The 22,842-nt window shown below is 40.0% G+C and overlaps 6 protein-coding genes across 11 annotated transcripts; 2 read left to right on the forward strand and 4 right to left on the reverse strand.

Annotated features, from left to right (window-relative positions):
• Positions 1 to 438: 438 nt before the first annotated feature.
• LOC120453255 lies at positions 439 to 3,678 on the forward strand. The gene is made up of 11 exons (XM_039637875.2): positions 439 to 609; positions 685 to 1,042; positions 1,108 to 1,504; positions 1,562 to 1,854; positions 1,907 to 2,074; positions 2,134 to 2,217; positions 2,277 to 2,552; positions 2,614 to 2,870; positions 2,933 to 2,988; positions 3,053 to 3,437; positions 3,495 to 3,678. Exons 2-11 carry the CDS (start codon positions 800 to 802, stop codon positions 3,592 to 3,594), a joined length of 2,259 nt encoding a protein of 752 aa, XP_039493809.1. The 5' UTR covers positions 439 to 609; positions 685 to 799; the 3' UTR covers positions 3,595 to 3,678.
• Positions 3,679 to 3,706: 28 nt separating this feature from the next.
• LOC120453253 lies at positions 3,707 to 9,380 on the forward strand. 6 transcript variants are annotated; one of them, XM_039637872.1, is made up of 17 exons: positions 3,707 to 3,788; positions 3,851 to 4,166; positions 4,227 to 4,371; positions 4,430 to 4,612; positions 4,668 to 4,882; positions 4,936 to 5,033; positions 5,086 to 5,744; positions 5,820 to 5,933; positions 5,987 to 6,689; positions 6,750 to 6,869; positions 6,941 to 7,353; positions 7,420 to 7,731; positions 7,785 to 8,156; positions 8,216 to 8,469; positions 8,531 to 8,713; positions 8,763 to 9,026; positions 9,081 to 9,311. In XM_039637872.1, the coding sequence occupies exons 2-17, from the start codon at positions 3,918 to 3,920 to the stop codon at positions 9,294 to 9,296; spliced, it is 4,500 nt and encodes a 1,499-aa protein (XP_039493806.1). In that variant the 5' UTR covers positions 3,707 to 3,788; positions 3,851 to 3,917; the 3' UTR covers positions 9,297 to 9,311. The 6 variants fall into 6 exon arrangements, with proteins under 6 accessions (XP_039493806.1, XP_039493803.1, XP_039493805.1 ...); XM_039637869.1 differs by having other exon boundaries at positions 5,086 to 5,933; positions 9,081 to 9,380; XM_039637871.2 differs by having other exon boundaries at positions 5,086 to 5,933; positions 6,941 to 7,350; positions 9,081 to 9,378.
• On the reverse strand, positions 9,261 to 10,673 carry LOC120453256. Its single transcript, XM_039637876.2, has one exon. The coding sequence runs from the start codon at positions 10,401 to 10,403 to the stop codon at positions 9,357 to 9,359; it is 1,047 nt and encodes a 348-aa protein (XP_039493810.1). The 5' UTR covers positions 10,404 to 10,673; the 3' UTR covers positions 9,261 to 9,356.
• Positions 10,674 to 10,832: 159 nt separating this feature from the next.
• Positions 10,833 to 12,828, reverse strand: LOC120452075. The gene has a single exon (XM_039636139.2). It carries the CDS (start codon positions 12,760 to 12,762, stop codon positions 11,230 to 11,232), a length of 1,533 nt encoding a protein of 510 aa, XP_039492073.1. The 5' UTR covers positions 12,763 to 12,828; the 3' UTR covers positions 10,833 to 11,229.
• Positions 12,829 to 13,651: 823 nt separating this feature from the next.
• On the reverse strand, positions 13,652 to 15,417 carry LOC120452076 (alpha/beta hydrolase domain-containing protein 17B). Its single transcript, XM_039636140.1, has 5 exons — positions 15,305 to 15,417; positions 14,543 to 15,188; positions 14,299 to 14,478; positions 14,095 to 14,227; positions 13,652 to 13,792 (listed from the first exon to the last, which is right to left on the reverse strand). The coding sequence occupies exons 2-5, from the start codon at positions 15,004 to 15,006 to the stop codon at positions 13,709 to 13,711; spliced, it is 861 nt and encodes a 286-aa protein (XP_039492074.1). The 5' UTR covers positions 15,007 to 15,188; positions 15,305 to 15,417; the 3' UTR covers positions 13,652 to 13,708.
• A 1,742-nt stretch (positions 15,418 to 17,159) lies between these two features.
• On the reverse strand, positions 17,160 to 18,238 carry LOC120452261 (fork head domain-containing protein FD5). Its single transcript, XM_039636391.1, has one exon. The coding sequence runs from the start codon at positions 18,106 to 18,108 to the stop codon at positions 17,284 to 17,286; it is 825 nt and encodes a 274-aa protein (XP_039492325.1). The 5' UTR covers positions 18,109 to 18,238; the 3' UTR covers positions 17,160 to 17,283.
• Between the last annotated feature and the right edge of the window lie 4,604 nt (positions 18,239 to 22,842).

Below are 22,842 nucleotides of genomic sequence, written 5' to 3' on the forward strand. Positions count from 1 at the left end.
GGTCAAATTTTTCTGCCTACACAACTCATAGCTTTAAAAATATAATATACATTCTACGCCAAAGATATATGAAATCGATACTTCGAAAATAAAATGTGAAATGCACAAAACTGAGAAACTGAGTTTTTGTTTAAAAAATTTAATTTTTGCAAATGGACTTTTCAGTTTTTCTATGTTGAGTACCACAACTTGACAACAGGTGGCGATGGAAAGAGTGTTGAGAATGGAATATGGCGCATAGAACTGATTTGGAGCACTTTGTTTGGGCATCGCTTAGTAACAAACACTAACATAATAGTCGGGGGGTACTTCCTTCCTCCCCCACCGAAAAGTGCTCCAAAATGCAAAATGGACATATGTACAAATATGGAAAAGCTTTCGCAGGAACCCCAGATGCTTCGAAAGCTCCTGCTGGAGCTTTTCCGAGCACAACCGAGAGTTGCCAGTGGTCATTTCCTTTTTTGGCAGAAAAGTGATTATATTCTTAAGTAAATTCAATCGGATAAACATATATTCCCTTGATTCTTAAACAACACACGTAGGTGCGCCGATTGTTTGATCGAGTGCATAGCTCATCCCTGTATATAGGTCTCTGGAGGCAAATGTGCGGTGAGCAAGCAATTGATATTGATTAGTAACCCCATCGATAAATGACTATATCTTTCGAACCCTTTGGTTGCGCAGTGCTTATCACAAGTCCCCGAACACCCGCAGTACAAATTGATGTAAATGCGTGAAAACTTATGCCCAGCAGCGAGTCAGCCGAAAGTAATAACATTTTCAGAGTCAAAACCAAACAATGACAGCTGATTCCAGTGCACGTAATGTTTTTCGAAAGAACGGCGTTGCCGGCTTGGGCAACAACGGTCATGGCCGGAATCTTATTACGACCGCCAATCCATCCGGTGGGAGTAGCGCCTCGCTGCTCCAGAAGCAGTTGTCCTTCAAGACGCCCGTTGGCTCCAAGCAGATGGGCAAATCCGATGAGATCGAAATGATCGACAGCGCGAACATCGAAAACTTCAATACGCGATATAATAAGGTGGGGCAACAGTGCGTATACTTGATATTCAAGACGTTAAGTTCTATTTTAAATGCGATTTACAGAACAGCATCATAGGATGGATATGCTGTGCCCCGTGCATTTGGCTGCGCACCTCGGCAGCAGTGCACAAAATGGCCATCACATCAGCCACCTTGCTGGTGACCACATTGCTGGTAGCATCGCCCATATTATTTTTGATAAGCACGGCACCCTCGCCTCTGCCCAGAGATTGCTACATGGACGGAGATCGGTGCTCGCCCGCCGTTTCAGCACCGCCGGAGTGCTCGGATCCCATCTGCGAGGCGGTGGCCTCCAGCATTCAGGCCAGGCTCAATTGGAACAAGGATCCGTGCACGGACTTCAAGAAGTTTAGCTGTTGGCGCAATACGCCCAATAAAAATATCACAAACCTCATCGAAATGGGCAACTCCCAGAAGAGCGTCGATGCACAAATGCTGTGTAAGAAACACCCTTCTCACCATTAGTTACAGATATAAAATATGAGTTTTCTGGCAGATCTGTTCCAGAACAAGATTATGAACGGCAGCTTTGGTACATTGCACAATTTGTTCGAGAGCTGCTTGCAGCAGACAACCAACTCAACTGTCATGCACAGGATATTCGATTCCCTAGGCGGATATCTACCTGTTGGTTCGGTGGGACCATTGAGTATAGCACCCTTAATAGCCAAGATCTATGATCTCGGTCCCAGTCCGTTGGTAGACTTGTATTATGACCTCAGCTACGGAAGACGACCGCACATTCTACTTATTATTAGTGGACCCAGCACATCTTCGACTATTCTTGAGGTAGGTCGGTGGTCTTCTATGTGAAGGTATAATGATATGAAAATTCATTTAGCGAAAAATACGTTGGATGAGTCCGAAAGCCCCGCCTAGTCGTATTCGACAAGGGCTACCCAAACTGTTAGCCGATCTAATCGAGAATTTCCTACCCCACTTCGTGTCATATGCTCAAAGGGTCTCTGAGAAGGATACCATTTTTGAATTTATTAAGGACCTAAACAAGGTTGGTTTCAATACTAAAGAGAACAGAATAGAACATAAGCATTCGAACTTCTTTTTCAGCTCCAAGTTGAGCACTCTCGCCGAGGATTCTGGGACAGCACTGTTTTATATAATGTATCCAGTCTACAAGACTTGTACCCAGTTGTAAGTACACCTAACTTAAGGCTAATGAAATATATTCTATTAAATATATATTATTTCAGTTAAATTGGACATTGCTTATACCACAGAACTGGAGCGGACCCATCGTTGTTAGGAATAGTGATTATCTGAAAGCCTTAGAATACTTTCTCACCAAGTACCCAACTAGAGTTGCACATAATTCGCTGTTATTGCTAAGTGCTTTACAAGTATTGCCACGGGACTATCCAAGTCCCGAAGTGTGCACCCGATCTACTATGTGGGCTATGCCCGAATTGTCCTCAGCCCTATATATTGCTCAACACTCATCTGAAGACCTTAAGGACACCACAAAACGAGTAGTTACTAACCGTGCTCAAGCTGAAACTTTGATTCATTTTTTATACATTTTTCCTACAGGCTGAGATAATTTTTAAGTCATTAAAAGCGCACTTGAAGAGGGCACCTTCCCTGAAAGGAGCTGCCTTAGTGAAGCTATCGGCATTGAAGATCCAATCACAGACCTGGGAGGGATTCTCAAACACAACGGACCTACTGAAGAGTCTTCAACCTCTGGATATTACGACCGAGTGCTGGTTTCAAAATATTCTGGAGATATACAAGAAGAACAAACTGGAGCCGCATGATATAAGTTTGAACGGAGGCTCCCATGATGCGTATGTGATTTACTACAAATTTAGTTAAGTTAGTTTCTAATCATACAAAACTTTCTTTGCAGTTGGGCATACCCCATTGTGTCCACCATTTTCTATGATACGCTGAGCCATTCAATCGGTCGGTATACATTCTTAGTTCATTAACTTAAAGTAAACTATAATATTTCTGTAAATACTTGCAGTTGTCCCATTATCTGTCATACTCATACCGTACTTTAATGCTGTATTGCCTCCATATTTGCACTATGCTTCTGTTGGTGTTTCCATTGCCAAAGAGATTTTGCGATCCATCACAAAATCGTTCGACGAGAAGGCAATGCGCTGTGTGCCGCATTCTGTGAATATATTCTCGAACTATAGCCGAATGGACATACTGATACACTCGGGAGGAATGCAGATATCATACCACTCGATGCTTTCCCTAACTGGTCCCATCAAGGGAATGGCCAGATTGCCTGGCCTGAATTTAACGCCCACACAAATCTTCTTTTTAGTTTCCGCCCAGGAACTTTGTGCTGAATCGAACTACTTGGGCATCGATACAAACGCTCCCGAATTCGACAATATGTGAGTTACAAAATATGAATATGAGCAGTAATCGAATATTGTTTACCCTGTTTTCAGATTGGGTTGGCTCGTTGCCCAGGGCGGGAGTGCGACTGAAGTTTTCAAATGTCCATCGGGATCCATGATCAATGTACAGAAGACCTGCAATGTGCTTTAAATATGATTTCACCGTCAACTTGGACTATCTACTTTGTCTACGATCCGAATTGAGTTTAGAATTAGTAGCTTTAGAGACTTACCTACTAGTATTGTTTTCTATTTTAAATGTAAAATGTATATTTTCAATAAATATACTGTTAATAAATTGTTGGTTTATATTTAAATACAAGTTTATTTCGAAAACGTGATCAGGTTAGTCGCTAACTTTTTTTCAAAATATAAAAAATAACTAAAAATATTGATAAAATGAAAAGGCGAATTGCTGCTGCTCTACTACATGGATTTGTAATAAATCTACTGATTCCTGTAGCTAAAAGTGAAATGCCCGATAGTATGAACGCAATTCTCATCAAATGCCCCGAAAACAATTCAAACCAATCCTGCGAGACGCAATTGATTGTCAATATTCACATGAACCCAAGCTTCGATTTGGAAAACACGGAAAAGTTTTGGGTGGTCGACAAGGTCTATGATCCCTCGAAAGGAAGCACTTCCAAAATAATATCTCCGTATCTGATTGTGGTTAGCAGGGGTGAGCCTGTTGTTATGTACCCACTTCGGTTTCTAAAAGTCAGTACATTTTTATGATACTAATTTAGAGCAATAATAAGTGTGGCACTTTTACTTTAGTCAATAGATAATGAGAAAATAAACATGAAGCCCTCAGAAGAAGTCAATAATAGTGCGGAACTTGGTGGTTCCCCATCCTGTACGACTAATGAAGGCCAACTTGAAACGAATATAAAAAGACAGGAGTTGAAAAACACGACCAGATGTGAGTGATTAGTTATTGCTATTTGTGGTATTATTATTTATATTATTTATTATTTTAGCGAAAAGAAATCACTTTCCACTCTTTGCCGCAGGAAAATCGATGATTTCAAACATTTTCGGTACGAATAGGGACAAGAAAAACATAAAACCTCGTCGCAGGGATAAAAGAATCAATGATCACCAGCAAAAGGACCTTTCAAGCCTTGGACTTGTTCAAGTTTTGGATACTGCTGTAACAAAAAGTAGTTCTATTCTTTCCGATTCATAATTGTGCCGTTTAAAGTGTTATTTTTGCAGATTACCTAGATTCCCCTTACGATTTTTTACACCCATTAAAGGATACACAGAGTAAAGAACTGGATAAACATAACTTACTTAAATGGCACGATCACTATATTCCTAAATCGAAGTCTGAAGACCTTTCAAGAAATAGTCAAATGAAAAACAATCAAAAAGACAGTTTAAAGAGTTTGAACATCGCAGAGGATAATGATAAACTATTTTCCCATGAGGTAAATTAAAGTAGCAATAAGTTATTTATTGCTTAGGCAATTTTATATTTCAGAACTCAAAAAGCCGCAAGTTACAAAATAATGAAGGCAAGCTTAAGATGTACACAAATTACGAAAAATCTGAGGAAGAATCAGTGCCCGATTATGTTTTGTAAGTAATTCATATTGAAAACGCAAGAATTATATAAATAGTTTATACTTAGATATGATCGAATGGCGCAGGAATCTAGAAGAAAACAAATAAAAGAAAGTTTTGATAAGATCTATGTACCACCAAGGAAAAGTATGTTTAAATCGAATGAATTTTCCAACGGGGAAGATCACGAAAGTAATAAGTACAAGTCACCTCCCAAAAATGTAAATGATGCACAAGAGTTCCCATATGAAAGTGTAGATAATCATTTTCCGAGTAGGAAAAGTGTTCCACATAAAATGGAAAATGAAAAATATAATTTTATAACATCTGGTGATCGGAAAACAAATAATCGTGAATTTCCAAATGAGAGGGACACTAATTACTTAAGATCGCCTTCTATTGGTAAAGTTTATGATTTTCCACAGGGAAGTAAAAACCACAATAAAAATAATAAGCCACTTTTGGATGACAGCTATATACCGCAGGAAAGGAAATATAAAAAGAAAAACTTTAAAGGATCTAATAGACAATATAATAAACTCGATATGCCATTGGATGCTGAAAAGGATCTCTATTATTACAGGACTCCAGTCGAAGGTCAATCGAGTGTTATGGATTTTCCTGGTGAAATAGAAAATAAGATAAATAATTATATGGATCCAAACGGATTTTCACAGGAAAAGGCTTATGATAATAGCATTTCCTTTGGAAATGATTTCGAAAGTGGTAATGAAAACCTAAATTTGAACGCACCCAATAGAAATTTGTACAACCAGAATTTTAACTTTGATACAAAATTAGAGTATCCAAGTTTGCCTGAAAACAATGTTAATGACTTTTCATGGAGCCATGGAAACATTGGAGACGAAAGCCTTAATTCTATTGTAAACCGTCATATGAAACAAAAACTTCCAGGTGAGCTTAAATTCTATTACACTCAAGTAGAATCCGAAAATTTCAAATTTCAGACAACTTTGAGGTCAGAAATAGTTTGAATGCGCCAAATGATTTGCATTTGGATTACTTTAAGCCAGTTAGTAGCCAGAAATATTTGGACTTCGGTTCCAAGCAGAAGATAAATCCCTATCTGACGTACCCGAATACCAATTCCTACAAGACGTTTCCACGTTCAAGAAACCTGAGAAGGATGAAACGAGGTGGGCTTCAAGATCGTCATAGGGAAAATGGTGAAGATTCGCGTTTGGATCCAAAGTATGATAGCGATCTTGAATCTTTGAAAGCGCTGAACTTGAAGCACTTGGATGATAATGGGGAGATTCCATGTGACACGTGTGGGGGCAAGAATAAAAAGAAGGATGAAAAGCCCCGAACAGTATATAGTATTGCCTTGGCAGAACCGAAAAGTTTAGAAAGTAAAATTGAGAATGGGAACCCCAAAATTGATGATGCCGTTCCTTGCGATACGTGTGGTGGTAAAAATAAGAAGCCAGGAGGGAAACCCTTGCCTGGTGGATTGCCCCCTGAAATCAACAGCTTAAATGCTGCAAGTGAGGAGCGACGGTTACCCGACTATATGATACCCTGCGAAAGCTGCAAGACAAGCAATAGGTATACAGAAGGCAACCTGGACTCCGCATCCTGCGGCTGTGTTACCAACCCAAAAGTGTGCAGTTGTGAATCCTCTAAGTTATCCCGGGCCTTAAACGATAGGTAATAGTTTAAAAGAAATACTTACCTTTTGATCATTAATAATTTTGTTTAAAAATTTAGTTTAAAGGAATGGAGCTATACGGTCTTTAATATGAAAAATCCAGTTCCCTTTTTAAGCACCAAGCTGCGTGTTTTTAGAAGGCGTCACAACACGTGGTGGCTGGTTGTTCCGATAGTAACGTAAGTTAAACTTTTAGTTTGGTTAACTTAATAACTTTAAATTATTTAATTATTATTGATCTGTGAACAAGGCTTGATAGTGTATCAGGCATATTTGCAAATGCTGACTTTTCGGCCGTGTTTACCTCCCACATCGATATGCTTCGCCTGGAAAAGTCAACAGGCTTTTCTAATCGAAATTTAGCTGTTCCTAAGGAAAATGAGAATACATTTGCTAGAAAACGACATGCGATTACCTTAAAAGATCTACAAAAAAATATTGGGAATAGTGTTCTGCTCGATGAGTCAAATAAGGACGTATCAATTCGGGAAATAAAAAACTCTTGCAACTTAAAGATTCAAAATGAAGAAAGTATTAAAGGCCAAGAACCTAGAAGCATCAAAGGATTGGGATATTTTCCAGTTTTTATGAATGCGCTGGATAATTGTCCACATAAGGACAAAACCCTATGCCTAAATATTCGGGAAGATAAAGTACCAGGTGGTAGTCTTAATAACACTAGAGAATATATGATTTGAACTGGTTTAAAGTAACAATTTATTTATGTAGAATTTAGTATAAAAGTGAAGATACCTTTTCGGGAAAATGCTCTTGTGATGCGAAATCAGCATATGGTGAAAATATCAAGGATCATAACCGATGCAACGACGAAAGATGCACTACAGATTTCGATCGATGTTATAAACAAGGGATTTGAAGCACAGGAATTCACCATATTTGTTTGCAATTGCGACATTTTAAAAAGTGGATCCACATCGAACAGTGCCAGAAGATTACTTCAACCGGATATTGGACAAACCGTCACTTTTTTGGTGCCTTTGATAGTGGGCTCGAAGAAAAACAAGAAATACAGCTGCGATGGTAGGTTTGTAATATAGTTTGAGCTTTTCTAAAGTGTTATCTTAACTTTGAAGTGATGGTTAAGGCCAGTACAGATTACGATGAGAGTGATATGAATCTGCGGAAACCCGTTGACCCAAAAGTAGGAGTTGTGGCCAAAAGAACTATGGACATTAAATGCCACTCGAGGTGCTTTTGTGTTTGGCGTTGTCGATGTCACTGCATTGGAAAGCTGGAAACGTTCATAAACTACAATGCCTGTGAAAGAATGGATCCCAAGTCCGAAAAGGACGCTGGACTCATCTACAACTGTCCACCTGGCAACGAGCCAAATGATGTGTGCATCAAGGATGTTTGTAGCGATCGAAATGATGAGATCACTTGCAATCTCACCTGTAAAGTCATTGCAATTACACTGCTCATTTTGTTCTTGCTGTTTTTATTGGGTAAAAATATTACATGGACTAAGCTTACTTCAATCTAAAATATATCCTTTCTTTTACAGGACTTTTAAAGGCCATCTTTGGCATCTGCATTACTTGCATAGGACGTTGTGGCTTCGATACAGTGCAGCCTGGCAGGAAATACGAATGCACATCCTGCATAAGGATCTTCTTGGTCAACTGTTTCTTCTTCATCATATATCCCTTTGCCTGTTGGTGTAAGTGCTTCCGACCAAAGGCGAAGGACCTCATAGAAGCTAGCTCCGATTGGGACTGCATTTCTCAAAGCGACGAAACACCCGAATGCTCCTGTGATGTAAGCACTATAATAGGGCTAAAAATTTTACAAATTTGTATATACCAGAACCATTGTTTAGAAAAGGGAGTCCAATTCGAGTTGCCGACTTCATGGTGGCCAGGATCTACAAAATAATTTAATGCTAGCCTTTGCTCCAATGCATGAAAATGGTCTCTTCAAGGACGAAAAGTCCGACGACGAGGAGAGCCATCTGTTTATCCTAGAAGTGTTGGAGGAGAGCAAGAGTTCCCTGACCAAAATGGTAATTAACAAACGTTTCTTTACAGAAAATGAAGAGTCCTTCCTTGCAGATGAGTCAGGTCCTGGATCCTGTTCAGAATGTTGAGCAAGCCACTGAAAGTAATGCCGATGATTTAGCGGCCGATGAGTTTGTGGAATGCCTGAGGAACTCGCAGGTGGCTTATAGGACATTGAGTTCGCCAGTGGGCGGAGTAGTCGACATCCCGGACAACTATCAGTATTGCGTGAAAGGATTCTTTGTGCAAACTATAAGCTCGAACTTTGAATTCATGAGCTATCATCCATTGTCACAGTTTGTGGGAGTCACAGAAGAGGTACTTGTTACTAATATTATTTAACTTTAGAAGCATACTAAACATATTCTTTAGAACGAAGTCAGGCCTCTGTCGCATCCTCGATACATCCACTCTGATGAATTCTCCAGAGTTTACGCTAATAAAATGGAGGTTCACAAGGCAGCAGATCTCTCAGTGGTTCCTCCAATGAATGTTCCTTGTATCAACATCGACCACGGAAACCACTTGGAGAGTTCCTTTGTTAAACTCGCAGCGCAACAGGAAAAAATGAAAGCAAATCAGACCTAAGCATTATAGTCGTAGCTTATTTTATTAAATTTTTAATAATTTACATTCTTAAGTTGTACGTTAATTCAGTGGAACGTTGTATGCTGAGTATTCATTGTATGGAGTGGTAGTCTCTATTTGACTATCCAGAATTTCAGAAACGGCTAACCTAATGTCTATTAAGCCACTGCCGTCTGAAACCTCACTTGAAGTATTACTTTTGGTCTGGGATTCAGGTGAAGTAGTCGTTTTGTTAAGGTCATCGTAGTACTTTATAAAGTAAACTTCCGTCTGATTCGGAACTGGGCTAACTACGTCCACTGGATGGTTTGAAATTGGCGGGTTTATGGCAATCTCCGAACTGGTTTTCAGTAAAGCCTCCGCCCCTTGGAGTTCATCCTTCAAAGTCTCGCAGGGATCTCTGAATTCGTACACCGATGTATTCTCAGACGCCTGACCCTGGTGCTCATCCGGGGAATCGTAAAGGAATCCACTATTATCCACCGCTGAGTATAAAGGGTTGACTGGCACAACTTCTCGATTGATGCTATGCTGCAGATTGTTTTCAATGATATGTGATGGCCGAGGGTCGATTGAAGAGTATGCTTGACCTTCTGAATTTGCATTGTGGGCGTTGAGATTCAATTGAGATGGAGCCACATAACTTATGGTCGGTTTTGGTGTCGTGTTGGGCACAATGTAATGGTAATGTATGTGCTGAACTGGTCGTGGGTTTTGTATTTGCAATTGAAAATCTGTTGAGTATGTGGAATGTGTGTTTATTTGTGATCCGTACTTTATATGCGTCGCTGATGGATTCCCATTGATCTGCGGCTCTGGAGCAGCATTCATTTGGTGCAAATCAAGGGGAGAGGGGTTTTCTTGATCAGCAGACGATGTGCGAGTTATATCACCTATATAACTTGGCGGTGGCAGGATATTTTGATTAATTTCTTTCTGACTTGAGCGGTTGACGATTCTCCCAATCGATTGAGCTTGAATAAGGGAGTTTTTTGTAGCTTCATCTGTAGAATTGAATGTATTATCGTTGTGTATGGCAGCACACTCGCCATGGAAACTTCCATATAAAAGTATATTATACGCCACAAGCACTCTTATCCCAAGCATTTTCTTATAAAGTGGACAAATGTATTCACAAGAGACTATCAACAACTGTCTTTAATCCGCTTTGCATACGGACTTTATATGGATTCCCGATTACATAAACACACTTCGAATTGCTTGGATTATGTCAACGAATCCCAACTATGTATGGGCCTTATCCAAAACGAGCTTTATTTGCTTATTTTTGGTGAAAGTCAAATCGAATGCAATTAATAGAGGCTTGATTTGCGTGGGTTGTCGAATTAATACGTTCATAAAACCACCCAATTGTATAAAAGTCGGTCTCTGAAAAGTATAAATATAAACGAATTTGTTGCGGTTATATAAACTAAACAAACAGCAGAGAAAGCGGGATATTTTTTATAACTTTAAGAGTTGAAAACTTTTTAAACACCCCACAGCAGGCCAATGAAAAATAACTAGATGCATTACTTAGCTCTTTATAAAGATTTTATTACTATAAAATGTATTACAACAAATATGTAAAATGACAATAAAATGAGGAAAAAATACACTATTACACACATATATATGCTTGCGAATGTAGTTAAGCCTAGAACTCAGCCCCATATTGTTGGCAGGGCATTATAGTGTTACTTAATATAAATGCAAAATCACTGTAAAAATTTCAAACTTAAGGTACTACTAAAAATATTATTTATTACTTGTTTATTAATCATATTTAGATTCGATTGATATATAAGACATATATGTATATGTATGCTTTCTTGTGGTTTTATATTTTTTGTAAATTTTCATGACCTATGAATGAACTATGCAGAGACACTTTAATATCGGCTTTCAGTTTTCGGCTTCCTAGCAAATGGTTTTAACAGGTGGTTTCTAAAAGTGGATCAGGCTTATAAGTACTCGTAAAGGGGTTTACATTATTAACAGTTGTGGAATCTTTGGGGACTCGTTTGAGGGAGATAAAGTCTTCAAGGTGGCTGGTACTCTGCACTGCGGCATCCCGACTCACATAAAATTTATCCGTCTTGTGAGGAGCAACCAGGTGAGCCTCAGCCACGCCATCAGATGTGGGAATTTTACTTACATTACGATCGCTGAGGGACAAAGAGATGTTCTTCTCCAAAGGCGGTTCACGGATCTGCTCGGACAGTCGGCGGATATTCAGGGGGAGTTCCTCCTTTGATTGAGTGGGAATCGATAGGGAGCTATGTCTAGAATGCAATTTCTCTACTTGAAGCAATGATCTTGCTTGATCGTTTGGACAAAGCAAATTACTATGGTTTTGTTGTACAGATTTTCTAATATGGTTCGGCAATGGACTGGTTATCTCCTTCACCTTGTCCGGTAAAAAACTAGCTGATTTGCTTTGAATGTTGGCTCTCAGATCATTAGAAGGCTGGTCGAGTGACCAAATTTTATGCGGCGTATTGCGATATTGTGGAGAGAATGGAGCAAAAAGCAATCCTGGCTCATTTAAAAATACTTGATCGTCGTCCTGCTCCGTTTTAGAATGCTTCAACTGCGGCTTTGCACACTTTGATTTCTCAGTTCTGGTCGAAATTAATTTGTTGTTTATGGAAGAAAGGGATTTCTCGCGGTAAATATTTTTTTTGGGAAGCCGTGAGACTTCCACAGCAGCGTCTGTTTGTCTCTTGACCCACGGATCGATATTGTGATGCATGTTGTTTGAATACTTTTCCATTTTGGGGGACAAGCTGTTCTTAATGTGCGAATTCTTTATCCATGGATCCGAAGGATACACCAAACAGCCCGTACTCCTATTGTTTGTATCATAAAGAAAGTTAGCTTTGTCTAACTCCAAGTTGTTGGGGGAAGTTTGCTCCGATTTGCTAATTTTATGGGTAAGCTGTCGATAGAATTGATTGTCTGAATTACTGGAGAGCTGTCGTGCCTTTTGGGAATCTAATCGAGAAGACTTCGTGATCTCACTGTCGTCGGAGATTATGATGGCCTGTTGAAAACCACTCTTGTGTAACGTCAGTCTCGGGGACAGCGATTTTGCATCCTTTCCAATTACACTTTTCAATTGCAAGCACCCATCGTTTGAATTATCTATTGTGTTTTTTTCCAATGCTGATGACAGTTTCGGGTCTTTGAATTTACTAATGGTAGACTTGTTACCAGTATCTGAACTCAGCTTAATTTTGATTTCTTCATTTGTTTCGGATTCTGAACCATTCGATTTGTGGCCCTTCTCACAGTTGCATATTAGAGTTGATGAAATGGATAAGACGTTTTGACAGTCCTTTAGAGATCTGTTGGATGCCACTCTTTTTATACTTTCAGCGTCGAGTTGTTGGGACACTTTGTTATTTAGATATCGACCGGAAAGTTGGGTATGCTGGCTATTTAGATGTATGTTAGCATTCATGGGTGAATGTGGAGAGAGTACTGGAAGTGTTGGAGCAATATTTGGTTGTTTTAATCGAGAAACAAAAAAGCCATTCGACTTTATATCAGTTAATGGTGGGGGGTCTTCTTTCCTATTTTGTTTGCTATGTCTGTTTCCGCACGATTTGCTTGATAATTCCCTGCTTGGGAACTGTGGTGAGAAGGGTTGGGCTTTTGAATACGAGCCCGACTGTTTTTGCTAAAGAAACTTCTGCTCGAGAGCTTTAGTAGAACTCTGGCTGGAATTTGAGGCACCTGTAAGAAGAGCGAACACACACATTAGATGTTATCAGGTAGCTGATTAGAAAAGAGAGAGAAAGTTAGAAATTAAAAATAGCAAAAATATATTCACTGTTTTTCCTAAAAGCGCTGAAGCCAAACAATAAAGTGGTTGCAAGTAGAAAACGGTTTACTTTCAAAGTATCAAAAAATTACTTTATTCAAACTTTTTGTCCTTACATTTTAAAACCATATTACTGAAGCATATTGCTTATAGATCGTTTTAGAACTTAATGCGGTTACGTGTTTAATTTGCCTACCAATATGGTTAAGTATAAGATGATAAGATGACCTATGCTTATTCAATTAATACGGGGACCAGGATCACAATGCTGTAAGAATGGGGATCGATCTTGGTGCAAGTCTCCTGATAACTATTTATAATCTTTGTTAAAATGCAATTCTCGAATGTATTGATGCAGCTGGATAAATAATTACATTTCAATACTTATAGTTAATTACAAACCATCGTTTTCAATCCGTTTGACATTTGTTTCCACATTCTTTTTACTTGTTTCGCTTCCTGCTGCCGGGGCAGGGTTTGGGTGTTTTGAACTTAGGGACGTACTACCGGCGGCAGGGTTTGAATTAGATATTACACCCGATGTAGTGTCGCTAACGCCTCCGTCCACATTATTCTTTAATTGTCATTTGACGAGTTCCACCGAAAGAAACTTGCGCAGTCGCTCGTAATAATGCGGATGCAGTTCCACATCATTATGCCCAGCACCCTGAAATAAAAGTTTTTCATGAGTTTGCAAATTAGGCTAAGTTTCAAGACGTATCATTAAATAAATAAATAAAAATCGATACGATGAGATCCCATTGCTGTTATGTTAAGTTTTGCATTGCAACGACGAGATCCCATTGCTAAATGTTTATGAAAAGCTTTAAGCCCGATACGAGACACAATCGATATCAGGTAAAATGCTAGACTATTATAAATGAATAAAAGCAATAATTATTCCGGTTACAATGCTGATTAACAAGTGCATAACCTGCTCTAGGCAGGTAATCAATCAAGAGTAATTACCTCCACCCAAAACGGCTCGACAGTCTTAGGACACCGCTCGTAGATTCCGATGCCATGGGAAAAGTCAATGACCTCATCATCGGTGCCGTGAATAACCAGAACCGGAGCCTTTACCTTAGCCACCTTATCAATGCTGCGTGGAAATCCGATAACATCAGAATTGGTTACGATCGCAAATCAGCGAATTATCGCAAATTATCTTACCTGGGGAAGGCGTCAAAGAACCAGGTTCTCTTTGTGTTCCTAAAGACGACCCTTAGGCCGGACATCAGCGGCGAATGGAGTATCACAGCGCCGACCTCGTGACGCGAGGCCAGGTCCACAGTGGGCACAGTGCCAATGCTCTGCCCATACAAGATGATTGTCTCCGGGCTGATGTTGAATCTGGTTAAAGGGTACATGACGGTTTAGCAAAGCGGAATCAGCGGGGCAAATTAGAAGTGCTTACCTGGTTCTCATTGCCTGCCAGGCAGCCTCTATGTCCGCATACAGATTCTTCTCGGATGGCTTGCCGCCACTCATTCCGTAGCCGGAGTAGTCGTACCCAAATATGTTGCAATTGATTTGGGAGCCCAGTGTTAGGTAGAAACTGCTCATCTGGCCCAAATCCACTGCATTCCCGTGGGAGAAGAGCAGCGTGTACTTGGCATTCTTGCTGCACCTGACATAGATGCAGGTGATCAGGTTGCCACGCGAGGTGCGCGTAAAGAAGGCTTCCACTTTTGATTTCTCACGTTCGGAGTACTGCCATTCGGCGCGGTCGAACAACTGCAGGTTATAGCGGATATTGGTATCGTCCGCCGGGGTCAATTTGTACGTGGGCTCCGGCGGCTGGAAGGCCAACTTGGCCGCAATGGGACCCGGACACGGGGGGCAGCAAAACATGCAACAGAGCTCGCTGATACTGAACATGCTCGCTCCGTGCCTCGAATGCCTCTACGGAATGCTAACGATTTCGATTTTGATTTCGATTTCTCTCCTCCAATGCACGATTACCATCAACAAAGGACTAACGGAGTTTTGGGTTCAGACTTCGGGTTCGGGCCAATTCGCGTCTATATCATCTATCCGTGGACGTGCAAGTGGTCAATGGGCTAGGCGAGGCGGGTGACGAGACAAACATAACATTTTGGGCTCAGTTCGCACACAGAATTCAACATAATCGAACGGTTAATGGATAAATTGTCTTACAGAAATTTGGTACACTCACATTTACAAAATGGCAATGTAGATAGGCAAACAACCACAAAGAAGTAAGGTGGCTAAAACGCCCTAAAAAACAACGGCGCTTTTGGTATTTACAGTGTGACCGCCTGCTCAGCGAGTGCAAAAGGCCAGCGAATCGAATCTCTTTTTTTTATCAGGGAACGAACTGGAAACGGGACGAGGGAAATATGTATATGAAAGTTCTGAAGTAAAGTTTAACAAAAATATTTCAAATAATAATTAATTACTATTGTACTTTATGAGAGCGAAGTGAAGATGATTTGAGCCTTAAGACGATTTAAAATGTCATGAAATTTGTCTGCAAATCGAATTGGTTTTTAAAAATTTAAAAAAATACTCATTTTGGCATGCTTGAACTTTGATCTGGTAATTAATTGATCATTTATCCGGAACAAACCGATTGCCTATCGACTTTCGATATCTAAAAAAAGTATATCGACGCGGATCACAACGTTCTGAATTTATATTTGGATTCTTAATAATTAACGACTTTTAAAACGAACTAAGTGCATTGAAAGTACGCAAACCAATATTACACGTTAAATATTGTTCAATATCATCTAAATCAATATGAGTGCACAGTTTCTGAATCCAAAATGATGCCAATTACTAGGATCCAGGTATGTACATATGCAAGTACATAGATAACTGTTAATGTTTATTAAACGATTACATAAGCACAAATTTTTAGTTGTAGGCACAAAATTTTTTTAACTGACTGATACTAGTGCTAAACTAAAGGATTACCAATATTAACACTAAAAGGATCAACCTGCTCTAAATGGAGTTCACCAGGGTTCATTAGAAGGAACCTGGTTTGGCAGGTATGGTTCTGCTGCAGGAAGAGGTCCATATATAAACTGAATCTTTAAGTGATTATTAGAAGGTCCTAGCAGAAAGGAGTTCCCGAACTTTTGAATAAGTTACTTCTATGTTAATATTTCAAGTATTTAAGACGTGGGAAATTGTTTTTAGAAAGATCGTTTCTTTCTTTAAAAGGATAGACATATTTAAATTAGCTGAATATAGCCTGATGTATTGAAGAGTACGTTTTATTTGCAAGATAAAATAAGAACCCTGTGACCCAGGACCTTAGATCATAGCCACTACCAACTATCTTTGCTTTAAATGTTTTCTGTAGATCTATATGGGAAGAAGCATGCACTGTCGCAGAGTATTTCAGAATTCGGCTTCCAAGTCGGGGCCACCTTTCTTGTAAGACATAACAAACTACATTCCGCGCCGTATCGACCGACGACCCCGCTCTTCCTTCCTTCAAATGGGTGTTTTATAATGTATGTGGAAGTGGACGTGGATGTGGATGTGGATGTGGATGTGGATATGGATGTGGGTATGGATGGAGGCGAAAGCGAGGTGTTTCGACTAGGGTTGAAGTCAAACATATGTAAGGATGATTGACAGCTAATGGAAACAAAAGCAATTCGAATACGTGGTGCATGTGTAAGATGCAAATGATTTGCAAAACAAGGTAGGAAGGCAAGTTAACCATTGCGGACCTATTTTCGACCTGTAATCGAATTAATCGGCGTTTATTTATGTATTTACAACCTGTAGTTTGTTTTCGAGCTGCAATTATCTAGGGAAACAAATAGATTAGATGTTAGTTACGTATCTTCCATGTGGCAGCAGGAACTGCAAATAAACACAGTTTTGGCTTCACGACGGAGATAATAACAATTGTTTTTACACATTTTTTTTAATGGGGGAACTAATATGAAATCTAAACTTGACAAACCTCCGTTTGAACAATACGATTAATACGATTATGGGCAGTTCTTTATTGACTTTAGAGATCTTCCAAACTCAACTGATTACAATACGGTTTTGTTTAAATACGATGAGTACACAAGTAAATAACATAAGATTACAATAATAGGACCACTAGTGAGTATGTTTTAGACATAGCATGCTTTAACTCTAGTTTAACTATAACTTTTTGAATCAAAAGACGGGCAACGGGCCATTATGAAAAAGCGGCGGTGTTTTCTGGTAGCAAGGTATGTTGCCATATTGGCCGTTGTAGAAAAAACTTGGCAAGTACAACTGATAATGCGCGGCGAGTTCGTTGAAATTGAAGGGCAAGTTGAACGGCGGCTTTTCCAATGCGACGGCATCTGCACTGCCGTACTCCATGGGCACTAATCCCTCACTTGGCGAACTCGCCGGATCCGGAGCCATCAGACTCTCGATGGTGAAGGCACGCTTTGGTCGCACCGGAAGTTGGGTCACAGTCGTCGGCAGGATCGGCGGCGCAGCCTCGTAGGGCGACATTTGAGCAGCAGCAGCAGCAGCAGTTGCATTGCCAAGCACATGACCATGCCGCACTGGATCGGCCAGTGCCAGCTGCGTTAGCTGGTCGTCCAGGTAGTGGGTCACCATCTCTGTATTGGCGGCGGCTAATTTCCAGTTTGATATATCCTTCTCGAGCTGCTTGACACGGAAACGCTTTCGCCGCCGCAGCAGGCTGCCATTCTCGAACATATCGAAGGCCATGGGATGGAGCGTCCAGTAGGAGCCCTTGCCGGCCTTGGTCACATTCCTTGGTACCTTGATGAAGCAATCGTTGAAGCTGAGATTGTGCCGCAATGAGTTTTGCCATTTTTGCGTATTCTTCCGGTAGTAGGGGAACTGATCCATTATAAATCGATATATCTCACTGAGCGGCAGAAGTCGTTGCGGCGAGTGTATTATGGCCATGGCCGTTAATGATATGTACGAGTATGGGGGCTTCTGATCACCGTAGCTCATTTTCAATGGGCGTGGCATTGCAGAGTCGTTTCAAAATCGTTCACACAATCGTTTTGTTTCTCCGTCCGCACCGAATAGTTCCCTAATTCCCTATTGTTTTGTTGTACTTCAAATTGCAGTTTATTTCAGTTTTAGAGCGATGTTTTCTCGGCGACAGCAGCGTTCAGACTAATACGAGGGGCAGCAAAACTTCATGTTTTATGGAACACAAAACTGGCTGCTCGCAAAGAGCAAGACCGGATCGGAGAGCTGGCTCTCGCACACATGCCCAACCCGCTTGGTGGTGGTATATCCAGTATCCACAATCTAGTGTGCTGAGGGAGAAGGCATTGTTGCCCAAAAACAGGTCTCGGATCTGGTTGTCCTTGTCTGCGCGGCGTGCCAATGGGAAGCGAAGGTGTTGTTTACGGCGAATTTCGAAATGGGTTGCCCGGCCAGTTTGGACCAATCATCGCGGATGCGATTACCCACACAATATAGCCTAACACCAGGAGCAGCGTGGCGGAAAAGCGTTTGGTTCCAGCGACAAGGCAACCAGGCCCCATTTTTTCCCTTCGCCATTTTCAATTTTCGAAGAGATAGCATGCGATTCACATGTGAATGTGAGTTGTGAATTGTGAATTGTGCTGCAAAAGCACAATTTGCTATGGGGGAAAGCCCTTGATTTGCAAGCTTTTGTCAATACCTGTTTATTTTATATGAATTGTGGGCGGGCCAGAACATGAAATAATAAAGGAAACGCTCGTATTTCACTTCCCATCGCATTACTCCGCTTCAGAAAATGATTTAAATTGTTTTGGCTTTTGCATGAAATTGAAAAATAAATTATGAGCACCAGCGTATTTGCTTTATGTTGTACGTTTACCAGCTTTAGTTGAACATATCCGTACAAATAAATTGAGGTGCTTTCCGTTTTGCCGGCCATCTAGAGATAACCTATGCTCTCGATCCTTAAATTTGGCTATTTAAGGTAGCACATAGTACCTATTTTACTCTATAATGTTTTTAATGGAACTATTCATATATTAAAATCAAATTATTTTAATAGTAATAGGGAAAATTAACCTTTTACGCTGTTTTGCAGTGATCATGGTTATGGGCACTATTAGCGGATTGGATGAATTATGTTTACTTTCTAGTCCAATAAAACGCAATAAAATATTCGTTTTAATTATCAAATTTTCCTAATTTTCATTTATTACATTTTCCGGACGGACTTCTTCAATTGGTTTTCGATTATTAGTATAGTAGCCTTTTAAAAGCAATCGTCCGGTTGAATTGTTACAAACTATTTTACATTATTTTTGTTACATACTAATGTTGATTTTGGTTAATCATATAATAATTTAAAATCATGATCTTGAAAGTCATTCTTATTCATTTGATTTAGGCGTTACTGTTTTAAGTTTAACAAAAATATCAGCAGTTTGATGATGCTTGCAAGGCTTATAAAAACACTCTTATTTATTTAAGAAAAATAATTAATAATTCCTTACTCCTTTAACGGAAAGTCTGCAGTCGTACAAAAATCAAAAGAATACAAATCACAAAAACATTGGTTTTTAACGTGTTCCACAGTCTTCTTTCGTGTAACGATCCCCTTCATTTCCCGCAGTGTATTTACCATAATAACGTGGTATAATCACCATGATTAGCAGTGTAAGCAGAAATACAAGGCTTATGGTAAATATTAATATAATATAATAGTAGCTAATATTTTTTACACAATTAGTTTGTTATAAGTATCGGAATAAAATAAACATTTTCCCTTTAATAATTTATCTGTTTCTCAATAACTTAATTCGTCAAATTATTCTGTTGACTCGGGAAATAAAAATTGAATAGGAGTGAGGAGTTTGTTTGCAGATTAAGTTAAGCTCGTAAGATCCCATTTCAAAGCAAGGTAAAATATCAAATACACCGACTTCTTGGATTGTATAATACATTATTACAATTACCATTTCTTCAACTGCCCAAAGAAAACGCCATGCTATTTAAACAACGAGCAATAATGAATAAGGCAATAAATTATTATGATTTAGAAGCAACGCTCTACTAACTCAAAGATCCCTCCAGGCTGCCAATGAGATAATTAAGGTGTGAGCAGAAGGTAAGAAGGGGTCTTCTTTTTATTCGTTCGTTAATTAGAGAACTTGGTATCTAGTTTCCTTAGTTAATCCCAGCGTTTAGATAGAAGTGCGGGCTAATTGAAGTAATCTGTATGCATTAAGGTACACAATTAAGTATTTAAAGCATCGCAATGAAATATAGCTTATTTCATATAAAATATGCAGTTCAGTAAACGAAACTGCAATCGTATCTAGCATATGTATATTTATAGTTTTGTGGGCTAAATGCCGGAAAGAGGTGTGCAAATATTTAAAAAAGAGTTGATCCAAATGCATTTTGGAAATGGTAATGATGTGCAATGACTCTTTATTGATCTTCATCACGTTGGAGTGGTAAAAACTTGAGCCGAACACGATCCTTGCGGTCGTTTTAGTGTCAAAGATGCCAGCCAGCCAGCATTCGAGTATTCGAGTATTGGAGTCGACAGATGGCCAAGATCGGCTGTTAAGGCCAAGTGAAAAAGTGTTCTTCTGTGCCATTAACGCGAAGAGCTGAGCTGAGCTGTTGAAATCGTTGTATGTGCCATGTATCAGCCTTTCAGTCAAAACAACTACTCGGTAATCACCAATCGATAAGTTTTTCTCCTCTTTTTCCATTTTGCTGTCGACTCTTTTTTAGCACACCGAAATTCGCAGCGCTGAGATGAAAGCTGCTCGACCCATAAACTAAATCAATTTAGTTATTTCCGTCCTACGGCTGCTCACCTCGTTAATGAAGATTAGCGCTGATGAAGATCGGAGCTGGGAGTTGGGAATGGTGTTGGAATTGGAGTTGGAGTTGAAGTTGGAGTCGCGTAGAGAGTTGGCTATAATGCGATTCCAAAGTGGCAGTAATGCTACCAGCACTCGCAATGAAATACTCGCTGTATGTAAATGCGCGGATAATTCCCATCAAATAACATATTTAGCCATATTATATCGATTTAGGGCACTGTACGTCTCAAAAAAAAATCAAAAAAAAAAGGAGTTCGGTGCGAAGACAAGATCTCTGTTGGTGTCGGGATAATAACCGTCAGTATTTATTTTTCCTATGTGTTGGGGATTTTGTCTGCTTTGTATTGCTTTATACTCGCCAGGAATAAATGTTTGAACACAACAGGCCGCCAATTTATTGAAGGCTAACACACTAATTTGAGGAGTTGAGTTGTGTTTACCCCGAGGATGTCTGCTTGTATCGCCTGGCTTGTATGTTTGTATGTTAGAGTATGTATATCCAAGCGAGTGAATCTTCCCGACAAAGCTTAAGTGCAGTGTTCATGCTTCTACCTGCAATATGGGAAAGCTGAGCAATCCTGCCCGGTTGGAATTTTGCTGCCAACAAGCTCGCGATTTTTTATGTCCGCTCATTTGTTTTATTGGTATGAAATAACACATATAACATGTAACACATAGGTTCTAAAAAATTGAAACTCAAACCCATTAGGTTTCTAAGTTTACTGGAACCATAGATCGTAACTATACCATATTGGTATGTTCCCTTTCTTATGCAAGTTAAGGAATTAAAGTATTTTATAAACTTAGTAATATGATCTGACAAGAAATATATAATGTCTAATATATATTTGATTAGAAAAAAGCCCGTGTAAATAATAGGACTACTATGATCTTAAAGAAAGTAAAAACGTGGATATAAGTTGCTTGGCATTTTCTTACCTTCCACGTATTTATGATCAAAAGAAGTGCCATAAGCTGATGAAATGAGCCTTCTTTCGCTCAGATAATGAACGCAAAAAAACGGTTGAGAGGAGATGCCATGGATAGTGCAGCCAGCAGCCCAGAGGCGGATTCGGATTTCCTACTGCCCCTATTAAATGGGCATCGGTCGGCTCAATCGTTAGTGTCGACGAGGTGAGAATGAACATCGTCAGCTCCTTCGCCTGGCTTATATCATTCACACAACACCCATCGCAGCGCATTTAAATCATAACCTTATTCATGACAGAGGGGCCTGCATGTTTGTGAATGTTCCTGGCCGATGCTGCACACTGGATATGGAGCTGGAGCTGGAGCTATGGAGCTGGGTAAATGATTAGGCCGCCTGGCAGGCCAGAGATTCCAGATTCCCGATGCTGAAGCTAAAGCGCTGAATCGAAATCAAATTAAACTCGGTGGTGTTTGGTGTTTGCTGTTTCTCCCAGTTGCGTGGATGTGGATGTGGACTGGACTGGAGGACTGGAGGGACTGGACGATGACGATGAAGGAGGAGGAACGCATTGTATATTTTGCAATTTGAACAGCCGCTAGTTGCCGGCACACAGACGTTTATAATTCGCAGAGGTGTGCGTGGTGGTGTGGTAAGTATAATAAGAGGTGTGCTCAGACATCAGGCTAACAAACAGGCCGCGCACAAGCAGCCACAGTAAAAATCACTTCGATGGAAGCCATAATGGCCCGGGCTCGAGCTCCTTTCTACGAACCGAGAAACTGAGATCTGACTACCAATTTAAAAATGCCGCTTTTGACTTGCGAGACAGAGTGGCGGTGCGGTATTCTTATACCATCCTCTTCTGCCGGTCTTTTCCTCTTTTCCCCCAACTTTAGGCCCGACTTTGGCCCGGTCCGCTTTCGATCAAGAAATACATTTAGATGGTGATGCTGCGATGGTCGTTTGCTTTTGGTCTTT

This window comes from Drosophila santomea, chromosome 3R, assembly GCF_016746245.2.
Source record: "Drosophila santomea strain STO CAGO 1482 chromosome 3R, Prin_Dsan_1.1, whole genome shotgun sequence".
NCBI classification, from domain to species: Eukaryota; Metazoa; Arthropoda; class Insecta; order Diptera; family Drosophilidae; genus Drosophila; species Drosophila santomea.